General features: G+C 33.0%; 1 protein-coding gene across 1 annotated transcript; it reads right to left on the bottom strand.

The window, feature by feature from the left end:
* Nucleotides 1-1,212: 1,212 nt before the first annotated feature.
* On the bottom strand, nt 1,213-9,365 carry LOC137651499 (uncharacterized). The gene is made up of 9 exons (XM_068384726.1): nt 9,329-9,365; nt 8,503-8,639; nt 7,907-8,000; nt 7,202-7,458; nt 5,611-5,693; nt 4,688-4,799; nt 4,226-4,368; nt 2,983-3,067; nt 1,213-1,444 (listed from the first exon to the last, which is right to left on the bottom strand). Exons 1-9 carry the CDS (start codon nt 9,363-9,365, stop codon nt 1,322-1,324), a joined length of 1,071 nt encoding a protein of 356 aa, XP_068240827.1. The 3' UTR covers nt 1,213-1,321.
* Nucleotides 9,366-11,346: the final 1,981 nt, after the last annotated feature.

Raw genomic sequence — 11,346 nt, 5'->3', positions numbered from 1 at the left:
TATGTGGTTTGAGCCAAAAAAATAATTCTTAGGCTATAACATAGGCATTAATCAAATTTCCATTGCTTGCATTACTATATTGCACGAAAATTGCAATATATTTTGACATGACATTTGTACTGTATGTGCAATTAGCAGTCCAAAATATTTCCCTACATGTTTGAATAAAAGTTCCATTCAATCATAATGACATCCTCTTGTTATAGCCATGGTGTTTTAGCAAATTTTCCATTAATTGCAACGTTACCGTATTGCAAGCATATTGCAAAGTGTTTTAATTTTGCATCTATTTTTTTTTTTGCCAGCTAAAAGAAATATAATATAACCAATTTGAAGGAAACATCCCCCTTGGTCTCAAAATAACACCAAATCCGACACGTGTTTTATCAAATTCTGGATTCGTTGCTAAAATACTCATCTGAGAGCAAATGGCAACATTTTACAATCAGACATGATTCTTTTTTCTTTCTATTTTATGACGGCTAAACATGATTAGTATCACACCTGACATTAAAACATATCTACAGTATATTCATGGACTCTGTAGTGAAATGCATATTATCTTACAAATTTATTAAAATTGTAGTAGGTTGGCCAACGCAACAGCCACCCGTTGAGATATTACCACTGGAGGGTTATTGGGTCCTTTGATTTGCCAGATAGTACTACATTGGATCCCTCTCTTTCTACGGCTCATTTTTGCTTTGCCTATACATACAGCGAATTATCTGGCTTATTCTGTACACATTCTCCTTTTTCCTCATACACCTGACAACACTATGAAACAGAAAATTCTTATTCAGTCACGGGGTTAACTACACATTATAATTGTTCAGTGGCAACTTTACACTTGGTGACTGGTAAAGGTAGAAGCGACTTTAGTTATTGCAAGCAGCTCTTCTTGGAGGACACTCCAAAATATAACCAATTTTCTCTAGTCTTCTATATTGCCATAACCTCAGTACTATGGTCTACCGCTGTCTTGTGGTAGAGTTCTCTTGCTTTTATGGGAACACTCAAGCACACTATTCTATCTTTTTCCTTTTTACCTTTCCCTACTGGGCTATTTTCCCATCAGGAACCCTTGGTCTTATAGCATCCTGCTTTTCCAACTAAGGTTGTAGCTTAGCTGGTAATAAAATTAATAATAATAAAATATAAAGACGAGATCTTTAAACCTAATTTATAAATAAAGCATGCAATGGAATAACTTTCACAAATAGCAGTCCTTGACACACACAACTTCGGGATTTCAAAGCACCGGTGGGATTCAGAATCTTATAACAGATGATACTTTTCCTCATCTTGGAAGCAGGATGAACTAGCCTAATCCCGCGGCTAAAGCTTGGCAGGAAATCTGTTCTAGATTGATTGTGGCACTGAGAACACATGTATCCACCAAAGCCTGGTCACAGCTTACGCATTGGGCCATGTCATTGAAGCACTGAAAGAAACAAATAAACCATAATGATGTCACTATGCCTTGGCATGTCATTTATTTAATGTTTATCTTTTTCTTTGGCTCTGTTGTAAAAGGCCGTGTCTTCGAATTTACTTGTATAGTTGAAATCTAACATACATTGTATATACTACGATTGGTAATATATTTATTTATTATTCATGGAAACTTAGTTATACCCTGAGGTGTGATAGTACTAGGGTGCTAAGTATGCGAGGTATACAGTATACCTACAATTACAGAGCAGGGTCTGCTAAAACAATATATGAAATTACTCTATGCCGGCAGGATTATAGCGTCAAGTTTAATACTATATCCTCAATTGTCAAAGCTTGCATTAAATTTTCTCTCCACTAGGGTTTTTTTTTGTAAACTAGCATTCTCAACGATCTTAAAATGGGCTTAGTAAAGGCAATTAATTGGTAGTGAAAAAAAAACCCAGCTCATTTCACCAGTTATTTCTCTACCGATGTTTCCTTTGTTCTCTCACAAAATTTACTCAAGGGAGATTTAAAGGTTTTGTCTGTTCAAATAATTTTGCAATTCCAAAATAAGCAATTAACTTGAATCTCAGAGTTATTCAGAATTCAAGCTATAATCTTAACAAGCATATCTCCAACCTTCACGTATTTTGATGTGGTATAAAATTCTAACACCAGATCATAGAAAATTTTAGACAAAACAGACCCTTTTTGTCTACAAATGAGATTGGTTATTTCACTGATATATATATATATATATATATATATATATATATATATATGTATATATATATATATATATATATATATATATATATATATATAGATATATATATATATATATATATATATATATATATACATATATATATATATACTGTATATATATATATATATATATATATATATATATATATATATACACAAGGTGGAATTATAACTATAATTAGGTATTACAACTTGATGATTAGAATTTACTTTGGTATCAACGTTGAAGTGACATTAATTGCCCTGAAGTAAACATAACATAGTTCTAATTAATAATCTATGCACAATCTTTGTAAACAATATAGTACCACTTTAATAGGACAGGTGTACGCATATTAAACCAAATACTCTTTTCATCTTTCTTCATAGTTTATATATGGCAGATCTATCTCAATATTTATTGCTGATCTAAACATATCTTATATTTTTACTCATTACTACCCATATATAGTTCATTCATTTCTTTATTTCCTTTCCTTGCTGGGTTATTTTCCCTGTTCGACCCCTGGGGGCTGTAGCATCCTGCTTTTCCAGCTAGGGTTGTAGCTTAGCTAGTAATAATAATAATAATAATAATAATAATAATAATAATAATAATAATAATAATAACAACAACAACAACAACAATAGTAATAATAATAATAATAATAATAATAATAATAATAATAATGATAACAACAACAACAACAACAACAACAACAACAACAATAATAATGATAATAATAATGCATTGTATATATATAACCCTCATAAAATGAATGGCCTGTAACCTACCTGATTAGCAGGACAGCTCTGCAGAGGTGGTACAGGTGGTGCATGGACACCCCGGGGAACATCATCTATGTTGGGACCTATTATGCTGAAAAAAAACCCACAAAGTTACTTTGATTTGAAATTTTCTGAGTGCCGTAGCAAGAGTCAGTGCCGGTATAACGCTAGATTAATTAATTTATTATTACTGGCATTATACCGAATAAATAATAGGTTGTATCTTCCAATGGAGGGCAAACTTGCACATCAATATTAGGTAATGTGAAAATAATAAACATTTGTTATGAAATACCAACAGTAAAATTGGTTAATCATATATATATATATATATATATATATATATATATATATATATATATATATATATTATATATATATATATAGTGTGTGTGTGTGTGTGAATGTAGATGTATACACATATCTATGTATAATACATATATACACACATAACATATATATAAATATACATACACACATATATATATGTATATATATATATATATATATATATATATATATATATATATATATATATATATATATATATATATATTGCAAGTAGCTAGAACACAATTACTTACACCTGTAGATTTAATATATATGACCCACGAGTCTTAAACAAGGTAAATAGATAATTCCATCTTTCTTCTCATGGTCTTTTACATTTTTTTCTAGAATGGAAATAAGTTTTATTAAAAAAATGTACTCATTTATCAGTATGTCAAAAACTTGGTGTCTACACTGCGATCTTATCTATTAAAAAATGTAAAGGGAAAAAGGAAAAGAAAAAAGTTATTAAAACTTATGAAAATCAACTATAGTCTACAGTCTGAGGACTATGAAGCATAAAGTAAGAAATGATGAAGGAAGAAGTATTGATTTCAAAGCTCAAGATAGAGACGACTGGCGAAATCTAACCGAGGCCCTTTGCGTCAATAGGCGTAGGAGGAGATGGTGATGATGATAGTCTACAGAAGAAAACCTCTTATAGTCAATTTTTTTTAGTTAGGCAGATTTGCAGCGACTCACAGGGGTGCCCCTTTAGCTCAGAAAAGTTTCCTAATAGCTGATTGGTCGGAAGTATTCGGACAAAAATACTTCCGACCAATAAGCTATCAGGGAACTTCTCCGAGTTAAAAGGGCACCCCTGCGAGTCGGTGCAAATCTGCCTCATTAAAAAAAAATTACCATAGTTCGGAAATCATTCAAACAGTTTATAATTTCACTTGAAATCCAAACCACTTACATATCACGGCACTTGAAGTTTACATCTCGCTGGGCCCCGGGTCTGCATTGGGTCAGGAGCGGTGTCTCCAGAATTGTCCCAGGGGTGGGCGCAATGTTTAAGCGCAGATTTGGTGATACGGGGTCACTAACTATATTGCTCACCTGTTGATGAAAGGGAATTCTTATTACACGTGATTATGTCTTGCAATAATACACACAAAGTGATTAGAAGTCAGGAGAGAGGCTTATTTATTTTTTTTTTTTCATCATTGGGCTATTTTCTTTGTTGGGATCTTTGGGCTTATAGCATCCTGCTTTTCCAACTAGGGTTGTAGCTCAGCTAATAATAAAAAAAAAAAAAAAAACAACAACAACAACAACAACAACAATAATAATAATAATAATAATAATAATAATAATAATAATAATAATAATATTGCTGTGATAGTTCATGAATTTAAAAGTGCAAATTATTCCTAACCTGTCTCTTGACTAAGCCATTGTTGGGGACTCTGTTTAGCAAAAAACTCGGAGGTGCAAATCTCGGATAAAGCTGATCTAATAAAGTAGCGATTTCCAGTGACTCCTCATACCTGTTGGAGAAACAGATGATAAGGGAACTTGACAATATATTCTATAAATCACCGCAGTCTCTCTACTGTGGCAATACACTGTACTGGTTCGAAACCTGTTTAGGGCTTAGTAGATTTCACTGACAAAACATTTCTGCTTCTTGGAAGTAGAGCTGAATTCATTTGACTTAGAAAAAAAATTCTGATATGCAGAGTTTGTCTCGTGTATATTGGATATTTTTGTAAGTCTTGGTTATATAAAAATGACGTTTAGAACTTACTGTAAATATTATGATAAAGGATAAGATGATATCGAAAAACTTTCTGGAATGCTAAAGGCATTTCTATTGAATATTCTCTTATAAAGTCAATATATATTACAAATCAAGATAGTGTAGTAAATCAAGTATACACATGAAGATAAATGTACATTTGAAGTAAAAGAAACGAAAAACATAATTCACAATTCTATCAATTTAATATAATTTACACTTAAAAATTTACACTTAAAAATGGTGTGGGTACGTGTTAAGGATGGTTTGAGGGGAGGGAGTGAGGAGGTCTTGGGAGTAACCTGTAAGAGGGAGAAGATCAAGCGGGAGGCAGAGAATTAGATACCGAGATAAGGTGAAGGACGATATGGAAAGATGAAGTTTTGTGGAAGAGGATGCCTTTGGTCGAACGCACTAGAGGACGGTATCAGGCAACCGACCGCTTAATGTAGGGATAACGGTGGGGAAGAAGAAGAGTCCTATAAACGCAATTTGAGTAGGGATTCTTTATTCAAAACTTAATAAATAACAACATACATAAAATTGCATAACACACATACCTGGCTTCTGCAAGTGTCGTGCAAACAGCTTTCAGTTTTGATATTGAGAATCCCAGGAACTTTCCCGGATCGCAGGGAATTTCCTGTAGAAGCAATGTTGTAATTAAGTTGTTTGTAATTATTGTGAACGAATTTAATCCAACATATATTGTTTATGTATATTTCATGAAAATGTTTACATAAGATATACAAATCTGTAGCAGAATAATTGTGATGTTCTGGATAATAATAATAATAATAATAATAATAATAATAATAATAATAATAATAATAATAATAATAATAATAATCTAGAAGAATTCATGATGAAAACGGCGTTTACAAGGAAAAATTAACATTTTAAAGAATCATGTAAAAATTAACATAAATATATTTATCTTTAAGAATGATTTGCTGCCCTAATCTTTAAGCACAAAAAAAAAAATGTATTTTGTCTGCATTTTAAAATGAGTAATTGATATACAGGTAAGATCTATTGAAAATCTTAATAAATAATCCGTTTCTGTGCATGATATATAATTCTACTAATGTGTAATGTTTATCGTGCGAGTAAGCTTGGATGTGGCCTATGTACCACTATAGAAATGTAAAAATAAAATCTCTCCTTTGCAATTATGTCCTTGTGATAAGGGAAAGGAACAAGTAAAAGAAATGAAAGAATGACACACAATATCATCATCATCTCCTCCTAAGCCTATTGACGCAAAGGGCCTCAGTTAGATTTCCACAGGCATTTCTATCTTGAGCTTTTAAATCAATACTTCTTCAATCGTCCTCTCCTACTTCACGCTTCATAGTCCTCAACCATGTAGGTCTGGTGTCTTCCAATTCTTCTAGTGCCTTGTGGAGACCAGATGAAAGTTTGGTGAACTAATCTCTCTTGGAGAGTGCAAAGAGCACGACCAAACCATCTCCATCTGCTCCTCACCATGATCTCATCCACATATGGCACTCGAGTAATCTCTCTTATAGTTTCATTTCGAATCCTGTCCTGCTATTTAACTCCCAATATTCTTCTGAGGGCTTTGTTCTCAAATCTACAAAATCTGTTGGATATTGTTTCATTGTCATACCACGACTCATGTCCATACAGTAACATCGATCTCACTAAACAGATATATAGCCTGATTTTTATGTGTAATTTCAGGCGATTTGATTTCCAAATTTTATGTAACCTAGCCATTGCATGATTTTCATTTATCAATCTTTCATTAAACTCCAATTCTAAAGACCCTGTATTAGAGATTTTAGTTCCTAAATATTTAAAGGATTCTACCTCATTAATCCTCTCTCCCTCCAATGATATTTCTTCTCCCATTGCACAATTTATATAAAAATTATTAAAATCAACCAAATATCGTCAAAAACTAACCTCCGACACACACACGAAAAGATTCGCTCACATTGGCAGAAAAAGATTTCATTCAAAATGGAACACACCAAAATCAAAAGTCAAGATGCGATCCATTTCTTTTCTGAAAATCCCCTCCCCCCAAAAAAAAAATCTTTCAATTTGCTTCAACAACAAAAACAAAAAAAAAAAGGGTTCAAAATGGCAAACACAAAAAATAATTAAAAACTGCTTCCTTACCGATCCCAAAGGAAAACACCTTCCGTCATCGAAGAGGAATTGTGCAATCCCTCTCCCTGACCCCTGCTCTCCAAAGGGACACAACTGCGGTCGACACGCGAAGGACTGACTATTCAAATCAGGTCCCCAAATCTCACCATCAGCACAAGGGCCTCGACTGAATATGGGATAGCATACTCCACTGTCGTCTGGGAACTCCCCTTCGTAACAATCGCATACTGGACTTCCGTAGGCAGTGATGAAAAGCCGTTTGTCATCTGAACAGACGAGGGTAATAATTATGAAAATCATAGGAAGAAGAAGAATAGTTGTGTCTTGATTTTCCAACTAGGGTTGTAATAATAATAATAATAATAATAATAATAATGATAATAATAATAATAATAATAATAATAAGAGGTAGCAGAACGCTGGCCTGAAACATCGACCCCACATAAAGGTGGGAAAAGATGCAGACAAAGAATAATAATAATAATAATAATAATAATAATAATAATAATAATAATAATAATAATAATAATAATAATAATAATAATAATAATAGGAAGAAGAAGAAAAAGAAGAAGAAGAAGAAGAAGAGGTAGATAGAGAACGCTGGCCAGAAACATCGACCCCACATAAAAGTAGGAAAAGATGCAGACAAATAATAATAATAATAATAATAATAATAATAATAATAATAATAATAATAATAATAATACAGACCTGGACAAATCCCCGGCTCCCGGACGTCATGGCAAAGCTGGTCAGACACCAAGAAGACTCTGCTCCGACCACACAGTCTCGTTCCACAAGTTCCCTTTGAGATTATTATGATAAAAAAAGGAGTAAATTGAGAGTACATGATACGTGAATGTTAATATTAACTGTTGATATGAAATAAAATAAATTGATACACAGAAAAAAACATATAATCTTCCTCATGAACCATCGAATTAATACCGTATTAGACCTTTGTTTTTTCTAGTCTAATGTTCATACGTATGAATTATCTGGTGTCCAATAATATATAAAAAATCGTTTTAATTAATTGTTTGTATGAATAAAATAACGTTTTATAACATATCTATTGCAATCCGTCAATGGGAAATACAAGATTTTCAGTAGATACATTCAAGTACGAAAGGTAATTTCTCGTTTCAAACTTCTTTTTTATTTTATGTCAATGAGTTATTTCAGCTAGAATTAACAGACTTTTTATAATGGAAATATACAACAAAAAATTTCTTAGGCTAATCATCATACTAAAGATATCTTGAATTATACAGTAAAATAAATAATTTAATGCATTGTTCAACTACCTGTGGTGGATTCGTGGTAGCATTCAGCACCACCCACTGAGGAGGAGGACACGGGGCTACTGATTCCAGCAGCTGAACACACGCCCCTTCGATGAGTATTTCCGATCTTGGGCAACCATCGTTTGTTAGACTTACTCCTTAAAAGAAAAACTTTGATTAGATATAATACATATGTAATATAGGCGTAGGAGGGGATGATGATAATGATGATGATTGCTTAATGATAGTCATCGCATCTTGTTGAGGTGGGTTTAGGAGCAGTTATTTTAACCTGAATGTTAGATCTGTGCTTTTTTCTATCATATTTTCATCTATTATGGTGCACATGAAGTAAGAGCAGTATCTTTACCTCACTTTTTTTCCCAAAGATCATTTGTTAAAATAATTATTTGTTTTATGAATGACACTCAAATAGTTCACGGACAGTTCAGTCAATAGGGCCAGCAGTTGATAATCTATCAAAATAATATTTCTATACTGCCTCCTTGTCACTGAAAACTTGTTACGGTACATCATACATATAAAGAGATTACAAGAAATTAAAATGGTTACTCATGTCAGACATCTAGGAAGACCCAACAAGAAGTGATGATGCAACTAAATAAAATTGCCTGCATCAATTGTGGATATCAAACTTAAAGGAAAGTGTAATCCATAACGGTTGTAGAAATGGAAGTCTTAATTTTCCTAGGGTTATAATCCCATTCCCTTCCCCTTATATGTGCCGTCAGTGCACCCCATGCGGTCTATTGTAGGTATTACCTAATGCTCTTTGTAGCGTTTTTTCAGCCCCTAGCTACACCCACTTTATATCCTTCTACTTTACCTCCGGTCCCTCTCCCTTTCTTATTCTTGCTGTCCATCCTTTTCTAACCTTTACTTGATATTGCAACTGAAGGATTATTCCCTTGTTGTACGTGAACGCCGAATGTTATATCAGGTCCCTGGACCGAGCTATATGACTCAAATTCATATATTCAAATCCAATATCTATTGTAACTAGAAACAAAGGCCCATTTCTTTAACTTATCAAATTTCCACAATACAATTTCGTTTCATCTGGCTAACAAACAAACCAAAACTTCAATATAATCTTTATTGTAAAAGACAATACCAAAAATATAAGTATTCTCATTCACACAGTGCTGCTGAAACCAATATTAAGCACATTCAATTTTTCATAATGCCAACGAAAATAAAATATACCAAAGATAAAAACCAACTTATGAAAAATCAAACAAATTAAATGTTAGCATCAGCAGCTCAACATTTCACGGGTGACTTTCTATCCAAAGGATATGATACTAATATGATCTCGTTGCTTTTGTTGTGTGAAGTCTTATAAAATACATTTTCAATTTGACTTGTATAGAAATTTATCATAAATTATAAAATAAAAATTAATATTTTAACTAATACCTTTCAAAAGCGACTGCTTTATTATGAATGAGAGAGAGAGAGAGAGAGAGAGAGAGAGAGAGAGAGAGAGAGAGAGAGAGAGAGAGAGAGAGAGAGAGAGTGTGTCGATAAATATTTTGAGGCAGAAAAACCATATACATAATTCTCAGCCAAGGAAGACACTCGGGAATAGCATGTAGTGAGCGAGAAAGCTATCAAGTACACCATGGAACACTAGTTTAATAATTTGAGGAGAAATTTCTTTCTAAAATAGAGAATGCTGATCAAGCACTGCAAATCAAATACGCAAAAGTATCTAAAAATGCTCATTTTACGCAATAAATTCGTCAAAAAGATCATGCTGCTGTTGACCTATATTTGATAATAGTGCCATTAAAAGGATAATCTGGATGTATAAATATATGTGACTATCTTGCAAAACACACCAGTTGAATGACGTCATATTCTGCTCCAAAAACCCAACCACCCCATCCCTCTAGCAGCTCTATCTCCTCGTAACACAGTATCAAGAGCAGTGTAACCTGAACTTTCCAATCCGGCCTTCTTTGAACAGCAAGGTAACAAGATAAGTCCAACACTCTACGGATTCTACACACCCCTTTTCACTCGGGTATCTATCTCATCCTCTTCGTTGTTACACTTTTTAGCACATCATAATTATATAACGCACACTACGTACATGGACACCAGGTCACTTAATGGCACAAATTACCTATCACTATAAAAGCCTGTTTAAGCAAGAAAACAGTAACCACTAATGATGTTGCACCAACCCATTAACATTTGGAAAAAAAACCAATGCGTAATTGCATTTCTTGCAAATAATTACTACGTTAATCATATGAACCGTCAATGTAATCATTAACAGAAAACTAGGAAAGACGCTTCTGGGAATATGAACTGGAAATGTAATGGAAGAAATAAATGCATTTTTACCAAATCACTCTAATTAAAAAAACGATCATCATGTTTAGTAAAAATAATCTAAAACTATCGTAAATTATTAGAATAAAACGCCGAGACAAAAATCTTTTAAAACATCCTTAAAGTTATGATTACCAGGGGAGAGAATCATTTCAATATCCCAGTTTCAACAAATAATCCAAGACGATAAAATACTGCAAAGGTCGATTCTTTCTAATGATGTAAGATCAAATAAAGAAGCCCATCTTAATATTTTTGAAATATATCACTTATTTAAAAGGAGACTGCATAAGCGGGGTTATTCCCCCAAAAAGGGAAATGAATTTAATACAAAACTAATATTCAACTGTTTTACCATTCACCGGGTCGCATGAGGCCTGCTCTAACACAAGAATCAATCCACTGACCACTAGTATTGGAGGGCTTATCATTTATCAGCAAACTAGTTAACAATACATGAATTTTAAGAATCTGGTGACTGGCAACAACTAATATTTCTCC

The sequence above is a fragment of the Palaemon carinicauda genome, chromosome 13, assembly GCF_036898095.1.
Source record: "Palaemon carinicauda isolate YSFRI2023 chromosome 13, ASM3689809v2, whole genome shotgun sequence".
In the NCBI taxonomy this organism is placed as follows: Eukaryota; Metazoa; Arthropoda; class Malacostraca; order Decapoda; family Palaemonidae; genus Palaemon; species Palaemon carinicauda.
This window is presented reverse-complemented; position numbering and strand designations above follow the sequence as displayed.

Excerpts from the sequence above, each read along its gene's own strand:
- LOC137651499 (XM_068384726.1), bottom strand. The coding sequence starts at position 9,365 with ATGGACAGCAAGAATAAGAAAGGGAGAGGGACCGGAG. Across the intron at positions 8,001-8,502 it reads CTACCACGAATCCACCACAG|GGAACTTGTGGAACGAGACT; the intron begins GTAGTTGAACAA and ends ATAATCTCAAAG. Across the intron at positions 3,068-4,225 it reads AACTTCAAGTGCCGTGATAT|CATAATAGGTCCCAACATAG; the intron begins GTAAGTGGTTTG and ends GTTTTTTTTCAG.